The sequence below is a fragment of the Rousettus aegyptiacus genome, unplaced genomic scaffold, assembly GCF_014176215.1.
Source record: "Rousettus aegyptiacus isolate mRouAeg1 unplaced genomic scaffold, mRouAeg1.p scaffold_m13_p_12, whole genome shotgun sequence".
NCBI lineage: Eukaryota > Metazoa > Chordata > Mammalia > Chiroptera > Pteropodidae > Rousettus > Rousettus aegyptiacus.
Genome location: NW_023416287.1, coordinates 30,643,518 through 30,656,590, shown reverse-complemented (window position 1 = coordinate 30,656,590; position 13,073 = coordinate 30,643,518). Strand labels below are relative to the sequence as shown.

Genomic DNA, 13,073 nt, shown 5'->3' with positions numbered 1-13,073 from the left:
TCTTTTTATGTAAAGAAAAAGAGAACATGAAATCAAGACATAGCATAAAAGATTTAAAGGACACATCACAGAAAGAATGTTCTGACATTGAATGTCGTCAAAAAAAAAACCACTTGTGTGGCAAAATGGTCATGGGATTCCTTCCTTTGGGGGCTTTAAAACCAAAATGGAATCTTCTTTACTGAATGTATAGTTCTCATGACCCCTGAGGTTGTCTGCTAGCCTCAAAGATCAATGCCTGTTAGAACATGGCTGTAGGAAAATGAACATGGCTGCACAAATAATAGAACTTTCTTCTGGTTTGTATACAGGAAAATATAATTAAGAAATAAAAGTGTAGTGTTTCCGTTCAAGGTTGTGGACCAAGCTTTTTTGTTTACTTCTTTTATGTCTCCAAATTCTCCTGAAGAGGCGGACAAAATATAAAAATAAATCCACAATGGAAATAGAAAGCTGAGAGGGGGTCACCTATAGAAGAAGAAATGATTTCTGATGGGTATGAAACAAATGGTAACCAATTGAAAGTGGAATACTATAGAGCTGAGAAAGCAAAAGAAAGATCTTCAAAAAAAGTGAATTTCCCTAGAATAATTCCCATAATATCAAGAACAGAGAGCTGTGTCAGTTTCACTACTAGGTATTTACTCACCAGAAATGAAAACACGTGTGTATAGAAAGGTTTGTACAAGAATGTTGACATGGTCTTATTCATAATAGGCAAAGTAACAGAAACAACCCAAATGTCCAAATGCCCATCGATAGGATCTCAGAGAGTTTATGCTTTTAAAAAACCTTTCCGAAAACTTTTTGTATTATAGCAAAACAAAAGATGAAAATACTAGATTCAAGAAGCAGCCACATCAGATAAAGAAATAAGTAAATCTTACAGTTAAGTCTAAATAATAAAACCACTAAAAAATTATTCCAAAACTATAATGAAAAGGAAAGACTGAAAGAATGAATGAAGAAAAAAAGAAACAGAATGAAGAAGAAATACTGTGGCACTAAATATTCAGATAATATGATTAACATTTCAGAGACAAATTTAGTTAGAAAGAATATAGCGTCCGTAGTTATCATATGCATATTTTACAGGTGAGAAAATTTAGACATAGGCTAACTCTCTTGCCAAAAGTCATTTAGATAACTTAGGGAGCAAGAGGAAATATAAAAATTGGAAATTTGAGAACACAAAATCAAATGGAAAACATATTTTCAAATCTATCAGTAATCACAATAAATATAAATGAGTTAAATTCATTGATGTATTTCATGGCAAAAGAAAATTAGCTATTGGTTAATAATGAGAGGTATTTAAGTCAAGTAAGGCAGAGAAAGTTTGAAAATAAAGGTTGGAAAAAGACATCCAACAAATGCAAAAAGATTAAAAGAAAGCAGGAGTTGCAATACTAATATCAAACAAGAAAAGTGTTCAAGACAAAAGTCAATAAACGAATAAATAAGAAATTTCACTTTGATAAAAATTAACCACTAAAAAAGATATTTTATGTCCTAACACCATGGATTTTAAACAAGTGAAACAAAAATCAATGGGATAATAAGGAGAAACAGATAAATCTACAAAATTAGGGTAAAAATGCAATTAAGTTGTTTGAAGAATTAGCAGATAAGCAGACAATAAATAAATCAAGACTTGGTAAATCAAGATTTTTGTAACACAATGAATCATTATGATCTGATAGGTCTTATAAAGTGATATAGGACTTTGTACATAATAAACATATACAGTTGTGAAATATTTGTAAAGTACGCCTGCACTATATATAAACTTTGTACTGATAAACTTGAATTTCAGTTAAAATGTAAGGTTTTCTGGGAAAATATAAATTATCAGAATTGACTAAAGTTATATTATCTGAATAGACTACTGACCCTGGAATAATGTGGAGTGTTAATCAGAAATCTCAACCAAAGATGTACCAGCACAGAGGGCTGTATAAGTGAATTATAATAACCTCATAAGAAACAGATCATTCTTATTATTTAAAGTGCTATAATGAAAAAAATTAAAAGATTCCAACTCCTGCCATAAAATCATAATGGTACCAATACTGAAATGGTTACTGTTACCTCTTACACATCCACCAAGAAAACTATTAGTGTGTATTGCTAAGTACACCTTTCCTAGATTCAGTACTGAACAAATTGGAGAATATAACAGAATATAAAATGCTATTCACAAAAGTAATCAAATCTGAAAAATAGCTTGTAAAAAGAAATGTGAAAAAAGATGAAGAGAACTATAAAACTTTATTCAAGAAGTTAATAGATACCTATACCATGTCTTGAATGGGAGCATTAAAAAATTCTCAACCAAGAATATATATAAAGCAATTCCAATTAGATCACAACGAATTCTTAAAATAATTCTAAAGTCTATTTGAAGGAAGACATTTTATAAAAATTTCTAAGAAAGATTTTTTAATGAAAATTTAAATGATTAAAATATTCTATGAAGCTACATTAAATGAAGCTAGTGTGGTGTTTGTACATGAATAGACAAGTGAAGGTCAAGAATTTAGTATATGATATGTGAATTTAGTATATGATAAAAATGTTATTTTGTATCAATGAATGTAGAATGGGGTATTTAATAAATGGACATCAGTGCTATTGACTTGGATAAACACTAAAGTTGTGTCTTTATCTTAAACCTTAAACCCACAAATAACTTCAAAGTAAAATGTAGTCTAAAACAAAAATAAGTAAATAAAACTAAAACTGTTAGAACAAAATATATTTAAAGATTTTGACAATCTTTATTTGAGGAAAACTTTCTTAAATAAGACAAGAAAACAAGAAGTCATAAGGGAAAGGACTCGGAGTTGATTACATTGGAAACAGGGAGAGTTTCTTGATGGCCAAAGACAGCATAAACAATGTTAAAAGATGACTACAAGATTGATCCAAACATTTACAAAGCATATGAGACAGAAGGTAAATATGGTAGATATTTTGCAAAGATGGCAACAATAATTCCACTCCTGTATACCTGCTTCTTTGCAATGTTACTTTGCTGATACTTCCATTAAGAGGAGTCTATTTCCTGTCTCCGAGAATCTGAGCTGACCCAGTGATTTGTTTGGCCAATTGAATATGGCTGAAGTGACATTATACAAGTTTGTCAAGAGGCCTTGCAACTTCCGCTTTGACTCTCTTGGTGCTCTGAGTTCACTATGTAAAGACATACAAGCTAAACCCTCCTTGAGGATTAATGCCTGTATGGAAAGAGAGCCAATGTGACAGCCAGCACCAACCATCAAACATATGAGTGAGGCCACCTTGGACCATCTAGCTAATGTCAAACCAACAGAAGGCTGTAGGCACATGAATAAACCTAGGCAAGATCAGGAGAAGAACCACCCAGTTGAGTCCAGAGAAGTTGCAAATACAATGGCAGTTGTTTTAAGTAACTAAGTTTTGGGATGGTTTGTTACACAGCAATAACTAAGTGGGACAGCTGTCCATAATTTATAAAGAATTACAGGGATAGGAGCAAACAACTTGCTTGAAAAATGGTCTGGCAAGTCACAAAACAAGTAACACAATGACAATTGACTTTAGTCAGAGCTGGAAGAGTTGATGGACTGGAACAATCCTTGGGCTTCACAGTTAGCTTGCCTGGGTCTGAACCCTGATCCTGCCCAATCACAGCTGTGTGACCTCAGGGCAAGTTACTCAAATCTTTCCAGGCCTCAATTTCCTCATCCGTGAAATGGGTATATAATTACTATCTATCCCACAGGGTCATTGTACAGAACTTTGCTTGTATTAAGTACAAATAAATGTTTCTTTTGCCATTACTGCTATAAATAGCTCAGATGAACTCTTGAACCCAGAGGGACAGAATAAGAAGCTAAGCTGTTTTATTGAAGGCAAGTAAAGGGATAAAAGGGTGAAAGTGCTCATAAAGATGGTAGTTAGGAGATAGAGAACAAAGACATTTCATTACATTTCAGAGTTTGGTCTCTTTTAATATTATTGTAGAAATAACCAATTTGATATTTTATTATACTTGCTTAAATCTCACTGTCTTAGTGAGTTCTAGCTTTACTATTTAAAATCTATAGGAATTCATGGTTCTAAATCTGACAGTTTTAGTAGAGAGGCACTTATTTGAATTTCAAGTAAAAGAGGTACTATTAGTATTACTATTATTATCTATGGATTTTATATTTTGGGATGTTCTATCTTCCAGATTGCTTTTATTACACATAATTGTTTTATTACTACTATAAAGACATGAAAGAACTAATCTGAGTATCTGATCAACCTGAGTCAGACTTATTTCAATGAGGAGATGAAATTTCATTCAAAAGTGAAAAAAGTTGATGCTTCTGCGCATTTTTATGCAGCTGTTGCAGACAATCGTACAATTTCTTATTAGATATTTTAAAATATTGATAACAGTACAAAGACTAACACCATTATTTTTATGAGCCACATAACCAATAGAGATAGTGTGCACAAAGTATCTTACTGCCACCCCATAACAGCGTACCTCCAATATAGGGGCAGTCACTTACAGAGTTGAAAAATCTATCCTCTAGAATGTTGAAAGTACCCCCAAAATTATAAAATTATGTTAGGTAATGTATATAAATAAATAAATATATATATATATGCTTGTGTGTATGTGAATATATAATGTATCACTGTGTGTATATCTGCACATATGTGTTCATATTTGACACAATACGACTCAAGATGTGTTTGAAATGTAAATTGTTAAAAGTTTTTCTCTTGTAGCCAGCATGATGACTTTAAGGAGCACTTAGAATACAAATACTCTTTAAAAGATTTTTACACTATAAAATAACAAAAACAAATTAAGCAGTTGTAGCTGTGCAATATTAGTTTTTTTTTTTTTCCACCTGAAGCAGGGATAAGGATAGTGCCTAATTCATGTAGGAATTTTGTGAGGCTTTAAAAAGGTAATATATTTAAAGTGCTAAGAACAGTGTCTGACAAATAAAAGGCATTTTACGAATTTTATCTACTATTGTTGTATCTTATTACTATTTTATAAGAGCGTATCTCTTTTTAAATGATCCCAAATATACTACAGTTTGAGTAAATTAACCTACCATTGTGCATTTCTGACTCCAACCTTGTATTTGAGAATGTTTTAAGCAGCTATAACAACAACAACAAAATACTATTAGTACTGATTAATTTTCTAGTTGCAAAGAATGACTTTAACAGCTTAAAATATCATGGGGCCAATATATTTAAATAGAGTTTAAGATGGGTTAAAAATGTCCAGTAAACAGAAAGAATATAACATCCATAGTTTCGTTTTCAAATACACCTGCTACTAGCAAATGCACTTTCTGGGGCCTGAAAACTTCAGGCTAATAAATGTCTTTTGCAGAACTCACTTGGTGGAACATACATTCTCCATTTGAATCATAATACCTTTGGGGAGTCAGAGGGCCAATGAAATAACTTTAGTCAGGAAGACTATAAAACTTTTATTATAACAAATTACAAAAGAGAGTAAAATTATGAACTAAACTGTTAAACTCATCATTCTGTTTGGATAAGTGCATTGAGTGGACAGAATAACTGAATGCTATTGTAAGATAAACTGAAACTGATCGATCAGAAGCTATTTGGGACCCAAGTTACTCCTAGGAGCATTACTCTTTCTAAATCCCCCATTTCTTCTGTTCTATTGGGGCAGTTCTTCAACCAAAGGCCCTTTTGAGAATATAATCCACTTCCTCTTTGCAGTTGCCACTTCCACCACCTGCTTCTCTCATTACCTTACTGTTCAGGCAGAAAAGGCCAGCTCCAGGTTATTCTAATGATAGCAAACACCTCATAAATAAATCTGCCAAATTTACTTTTCCATAGAACATCATTTTTACAGCTTTCTAAAAAATGAGTCCATGAAGAAAGAAAGCATCATGTATAAGAATATGACTTCCAGAAATCTTGAAGATATTAAGAATTATTCCTACATGTTAGACTGGTGGTTGTAACACAGTTTATGGAATGGCGGTATCTTCAATTCATCCCAAAGGAATCCCATTAGTTTGTCACTGTAACTCCCACAGAAGACGAGAGAGGACCCCACAAAGTATGCAGAAATATGCCAAATTTAAAAGAAATTTAGGCTTTGGGGTGTATACATTTTTCCATCCCCGATTTTGCATTTGTGTTCAAGGGTCACCTTGCTTTTAGGCTATAACAGCCTGGCTGAGAGAAAACTTGGTATAATTAATCAATCACGAGTTCGAAATGTGTGAACTTTAGTAAATTTCTTAACCTTTCTGTACCTCATTTGTTTTTTGCATCTGTAAAAAGGATATACCAATAATATGGTACCTCATTAAATCAGTTAAATTTTGTAAAGCATTTTAAACGGCAGCACATAGTAAGCACTGGGAGTGTTGAGCGAATTCTCTCAACAGTAAAGTTTTTCCTCAACAAATTACATAAAGATGTAAAAGACGAATATGCAGAGACAATGACTGCAAAGCCCTTTAGGAACAATAAATAGTACTTATCTCGACATTGCAGAGCAAAGGATTTTAGAGGGGCTGGTTTGAGGAGGAGATTTTAGAAGCCAAAGACTTCCCTCTGCTTTCTGAGGAAAACCCTGCGGATTTTTACCCACGCCCTAAGCTGTCAGTTATCACACCCCTAGACTCAAGGAAAAGCGTTTTCCAAGGCAGCTGCAGGAATTCCCTACCTGGGCAACCATTTATTCGGAAACGAAACTCACCTTTGATATGACGCCCACCACTCCTCCCCTCCTCCCCAGTCGTGACCACTCCTACCCCCGTGCTTGGTACTGAAATCCATCATTAGAACCCTATTCCCAAGGCGACATTCAACCCAACCAGAGCCCTGGGAAGAAGTCGTTGCTCTAAGCTTAAAGGCCCAGGTAACCCCGGCCCGAAGCACGGCAGGTGCCTTGACTCCGCGCCCTCCCCTTGGCCAAGAGGGAGCCTCCGTTGAGGCCTAGGAGAGAAACCGGAGGCACCGGGATCCCGTGGGGAAGAGAGGATGTCTGGTCATTCTCCTCGAGAAATTATTTCGTGACCTTTGGTATTACTTTTTGAAGGGGCAGAGTACATTACTCGGTCTCTAAAGAGCGACCAAAGCCTGGCAGCATCCCAAAGCAAATACAGACATGCTTTACACTTCCTCCGCCCATCCCACCCCCTCGCGCCCCCAAGTACCTGACCTGTGATACCTGGAGGAGCGCGTCCGCGGGATCTCGCAGCCAGGTCCAGCCTCCCCGCACGTGCCCGCTCCGCCTCTGCCTAAGACGTGTTACCCCGGCAAAACTGCTGCCAAAACAGTTGCTCTTCGGTGGGTCGGGCGGAGAGGGAGCGCCTCCTCGCATGCATCAGGCGCGAGTTCAGCAACCCGCCACCCGGTTGCCCGCTGCCACGCGCGCCCCTCTCCGGCGACACACTCACCTGCAGCTGGGTCCGGCTGGCGTTGCCCGCGGCCGCGTCCGGCCCGTCGGCGGCGCCGGAGCCGCGCAGCACCGTGATGTGCAGCGTGAGCAGCAGCAGACCCAGCAGCAGCAGCAGCTCGGCAGCCAGGCGCACCATCCTCTTGAGGCGCGCGGCTTTAGGACCCGGCGCGGCGGGCGGCGGCGGCGGCGGTGGCGCCGGGGGAGGAGGAGTCGGAGCCTGGGATCCCGGCAGCGCGGCTCCCGCTTCGGCCCCCGCCAGGGCCCCGTTCCCGGGGCCCACTGGGCTGGCGCTGGTCGCGACGGGGCGCGCCGGGCCGGGGGAGCAGGAGCCACCACCGCCGCCACTGCCGCCGCCGCCCCCGCACCACGGCGGAGCCACGGCGGGGCCGGGGACGTCCAAGCCTGCTGCGGAGCAAACCCCGGCACTCCCTGGCGGCGGCGGCGGTGGGGACAAGGAGCTGCCCCGGACCCGGGCCGGGCCGGAGACCACCCTGCGAGCAGGGGGCAGTGGGGGCGGCGGCGGGGCGGGCGCAGCCGAGCCCCCGAGCGCACATGGGCGCCCCAGATGTGGCCGCGGCGCCGCAGCTGGAGCCGGAGCGGCCGCCAGAGGAGCGCGGGGAGGAGGAGGAGGAGGAAGAGAAGGAGGAGGAGAAGGAGGAGGAGGGCTTCAGTGGCGGCCCGGAGTTACCTCCACGCTTGGCTCCCCCGCCCTGAGCCACTCACCCGACGAGCCACCTCCCCTCCTCCCTGCTCTCCTTCGGGCCGCGGGCCGAGCCGCCCAGCTGCGGAGTGCTAGGGTTAGCGGGCTCCAGATGGGGTCCCCGGGTACACGGGGGTTGTCACTGTTTGTAGGTGACCCGGGCGCCCCTCCAGGGTCCGCGTCCGCCTGACGGGTTGTGCCAAGTGTGCGCCCCTGCTGCCGAGATCACTGGCCGGCGAGGGCAGAGCCCTTATGTCCACCGAAGCTCGGGACTGTGGGTGGGTAGGGGTGCCTGGGCGAATTTAGAAACTTTTATTGACAAAGTGGAGTTGGAATTGTGATGGAGAACGGAGGGGGCGCGGGACAAGCCAGGTGTCTGTCTGCGACTGTGCGCCCCCTCCTGAAGCTGGCGTGCGTGTGTAAGAGGGGGATGATAAAGCGTAGTTCCAGAAAGGTCTTGACAGTTGCTCCTGGACTGTGGGGATCCCGCCTCCTGGGCACCGCTGCTCACGCACGCATGCCGCCGTGTAGAGCCTGGGAGAGGAGACGAATCGAATTCGCTGGACGTGGGTCCGGTCCAACGCGCAGGTGTAGCGGCTGGAAGCTGTTGGGGCGGGGTACCCGCCGCTCAGGCGGGCAGGACGCAGGTGGGGAACTGGGGGTAAATCTCAGCTCTGGCAGTCGCGGGTCGGGGGGCTCATCCCGGAGGCGCTACTCCCAGAGGGGACCTGGGGGCTGCCGTTGCACAGCCGCCGCTCGTGGGCCACCGCCTCCTGACCGCGCTGCAGCCTCGGGCTCCCGCGCGCCGCTCATGCCTTGCAGAGGGCAGCTGGCGAGTAGAAGGGCTCGTGTGGAGCAGAGGCCGCACGGTCCTTGCCTCTGATGCAGAAGCGAACTGAGGCGATTGTGGGTTCGGATCACTGAAGTGGCACCATGCGCGTTTCCCTCCCTCAGGATGTTGCTGTGGCTCCTGCCTTTCCGAGGTAGCTAGGAGTGGCGGGCACTGTGCACGACTGGGGACTTTTATACTGCCCTTCCCCGCCTCCCGCTCCGTTTTCCCATTCCCTCCTCCCCTGTGCCCGCCCAGCCCTTCTCTCGCCGCGTGCGGAGCCTTCAGTCCAGGCGTTCGCACACATTCATTTCGCAAATTTCAAGGCAATGTCGCATCCAGTGCCCTGGGATGGGCCCTCCCAATGCTCCCTTAGTGACTGATATTAAATAAATAAACAAATCTCGTCGGCACTTCCCTCTCCCCTCTGTCCAGTTTCTTCCCTCCTCCTTCTGTCCTACAAACTGAGGAAAGATTCTTAAATCAACTACCTTCTGATTTCACAGCTTTTCGCTAGGTACCTTAGCCAACTACCCAAATTAAGACAAGAAACACTTTAATCATTCCGAAAATTCCACAGGTCACCGTGGCACATTTTGTGGAATTTAAACAGCGGTGGTTAAGTTATGGGGTGCTGGTTAGGTTTATTTGTGTCCGGGGTAGTTGCCGCTTTAAAGATGCCTTGAGCATCTTTAAAATTCTAACCAGCCCTAGCATCTTAATAAATTGGTAGCTGTTTATAAAACACGCGATATCTTTTCCTTTTCAGTATTTGTGTATGTATGTATGCATGTATGTGTATGTATGTGTATACGTATGTATGTATGTATGTATATTTGTTTGTTTGTTTGTTTTGGCGGAGGGAGATGTTTGGAGGGAGTGCTTGCTTGCTCTGGATTTTTAGGCGGCTGGTACTGGGAGGCATCTTATTGCAATCTCCTGGCTCTAAAATGCCAATAATTGTCAACTGGAGCTCTGGAGGAGAATTTGAAACAATAGACAGCCCGGGTTCAGATGGGAGATCAAAGAGGGGCTCCCAGCAGCTTTCAGATCCCACAAGGATCCTCCTGTGTGTTTTCTAATTAGAATCACTTAGAAAGGGGGTGAGAGGGCAGGAGCGTCAGCACATGGATGGAATATATAAATTAAGACGGCAAACTAGAATCCTTTAGCCAGAGTTTGAGGCTGGCTCTAACCCCCAGTTGTGCCAGATTGTGATGTGGGCGCACAGGGACAAATGACTTTCCTATTGCCTGAGGCAGGCTGTTCTAAATTAGAATCCGGGCGCTGCCGTGTCCTGCAGTTTCATCACACACAGTCCCCACATGTGAGCCTCAACTGCTTCTCCTCTCATCTAAAATTAACATTTTTGAATCCTAAGGAAAAATGACTTTTAAAAAACTCTGGAAAGAAACCCTTGCAGTGAGTGTAAATTCTTGTAAATTTGTAAAGGGAGAGTTGAAGATCAAAGTCTTTGTAAGTGTTGTAAAAATTGTAAATTGAATTTTGGGGACAGAAGTCTTTATAAAATGTTGAACAAATGTATGAATGAATCCTATTAAAATCCTTTCACGCTGTGAGATCCAAATTCCAGGTGAGCTTATGTTTTAGTAAGCACACATGGATAAATGTCTGAGCTCTCTAAGCTGTCAAACGAGGCTGCCAGCAGTGCTCCACTTTTGAGGAGTTAGGAAACATGGGCTTACAATTTTTGTGAAAAAAGAATTATAGGATTGACAGCCTAAACAAATTAAGTTTCAGGCACATTTATGAACTCCTACCAATAGCTGAGGAAGGTTATAAAAATCCTAGCTCCTTCAGAGTTCTCACAGCACCTTCCTCATATCTTATTATCGATCTAACTATGGCCTAGTAAAATGCCTATTTGCATGTCTGTCTTTTCACAAGACCTGGATCATCTTTGTGGTAGACTATTCTAGAGCATAATTCCCACCCCACAGCCATCCTCCACCCTCCATCCCTCCAGTATTTAGTTTTCTTCCTGAGTTTACAGCTAGAGAAACCTTTTCCATCAATACCTAGGTCTAGGTGAGACTGTGAATTGCTCTGTTACTTCTACTTCTGGCCACAAAACATCATGAGTTATAGTCTATGTACACACTCTTTCCACATGGCAAAGGACTCTGGGGTGGAAGGAGCCCTATCCTCTGAGTTGCTTACTCAGAAGAGATTATTAGACCAGAAATATCTTTATTTAACCTTGCCCAGTGAGAAATAAAACTTTGTTGTTCAAAGCCACTGCAATTGTAGGATTTTTGCTGCAGTAGCTAATATTACTCATCTCAAAAAGATAAGGGTAAATTTATTCCATTTCAATTAAAACAAATTTAGACACATTTAAAAAATTAAACATATGGATACTGTATGTGAGCTTTAAAATAGTTTCAAGAAGTCAAAACTAGAGATTTTGGAGGGGATATAAGAATGATTAGCATTTAGGGATTGTGGTGAAGCCTGTTTGTTATGTGCTCACCAAAGTCTGTTTCCTCTTCTTGGACATAACAGTAAACTACTTTTCCCAATATCCTATGCATTTCGGTACAGCCATTTGACTGAGTTATGGCCAATAGAATGTGGGTGGAGGTGAAGTGTGCCACTTTCATATCTAGCCCATGTGGATCTCCTGTGCATGATCTCTCTTTTTTCTCTTGTCTACTGGCTGGATTCTGTCCAGGGTGAACTCAGAGCAATGATCATCCTGGATCCCTGAAGAAGAACCCTTACCCCACCCCTACCTCTGCCCAGAAAACCCTGGCTGCGTTGTTGTATGATTGAGAAATAACACTTTTAAAATATGTTAAGCCACCAAAATTTGAGAGTTTGTTACAGGAGCTTATATTATCCTCACTAATATAGGGGGTATTGTTCTGGGAGGGGGGGTGGCAAATCTTTTCTTTAAAGGGTCCGATAACAAATCTTTCTATCTTTGTGGGCTATGAGGTCACTGCCACAACTATTCAATTTTGCTGTTACAGTGGAAAAGCAGTCAAAGAAAATATGTGAACAAATGGGTGTGGCTGTGTTTTAATAGAACTTTTTGTACACAGACAGGCAGCTGGACCACATGACTTAGTTTGTCAATCCCTGTTCTGAAACACTGACACAAGACACCACTTCTGGTGCCATATATGAAGGAATTATAGCAAAGTGGGGTTGGATGGAGTCTACCTACTAGTTATGTAACCTCTTGGGCAAGTAGTTTTATCTCTCTGAGTGAGTTTCCTCATCTGTAACTTGGAGTTAAGAATGCCTTTTCTAGGGCTGTTGTGAAGTTCAATATTACTCCCACAACAGGACATGTGGGTAGTTCCAGTTCTCTCTAACAGATGAAGGACTCCATATTGTGTCCATGAGAACAGGGAGCTTGCCTGTCACATTCACTTCAAAATTCACATAGTAGATGTCCCATAAATATTTCGGCTGCCGAAAATTGCAGCTGAAAGGAGCTTGAGAGGTAAGCTCTAAACCCTCCAGGAAACACAAATAAACAAAAAGCCCAAAGTGTTGTTCCATTAGAGTCCTTTGAACTCTGAGGGGCTCACAATGCTCAGAAGTGAGAAAACCACCATTCACAGAGCCTGAGAGGCACTCCCAGGGGCTCCAATCCCTGAAGCAACAACTAGGCTTGTGGGACACCTGGACCATCTGCTTCCTGATGCTCCAACATGTACACAAGACATGTGAAGATAGAGGGATTGCTTGTAGCTCTCCACTTTACTCTGAAAGCCCCTGAATGTACAAAAACCCAAGAGACCAAAGAGGTCAGGAAACTGCATTCAAGAGTGATGGCTTTTTAAAAGGGTTCATGATGATTCTTCTGTATGTGTCAGGGTTCTTTACTGCAAAGGTCTCCAATCCCCAGACCATGGACTTGGTGGCCTATTAGGAACTGGACCACACAGCAGGAGATGAGTGGCAGGTGAGCAAGTGAAGCATCATCTGTATTTGCAGCTGCTCCCCAGCACTAGAATCATCACCTCAGCTCCACCTCGGATCATCAGGCATTAGATTCTCATAGGAATACCAGTTCCTGGTGCCAGAAAGGTTGGGACCACCGCTTTACT

The 13,073-nt window shown here is 42.3% G+C and overlaps 1 protein-coding gene across 3 annotated transcripts in view; it reads right to left on the bottom strand.

Annotated features, from left to right (window-relative positions):
- ISM1 (isthmin 1) overlaps nucleotides 1–7,696 on the bottom strand; it is a 71,537-nt gene extending 63,841 nt beyond the window's left edge. The window contains exon 1 of one of the 3 annotated variants that reach the window (XM_016138120.2): nucleotides 7,458–7,696. In XM_016138120.2, coding sequence (XP_015993606.1) covers nucleotides 7,458–7,595 — 138 coding nt within the window. In that variant the 5' untranslated portion in view covers nucleotides 7,596–7,696. The other 2 variants (XM_016138118.2, XM_016138119.2) reach the window with 2 other exon arrangements.
- Between the last annotated feature and the right edge of the window lie 5,377 nt (nucleotides 7,697–13,073).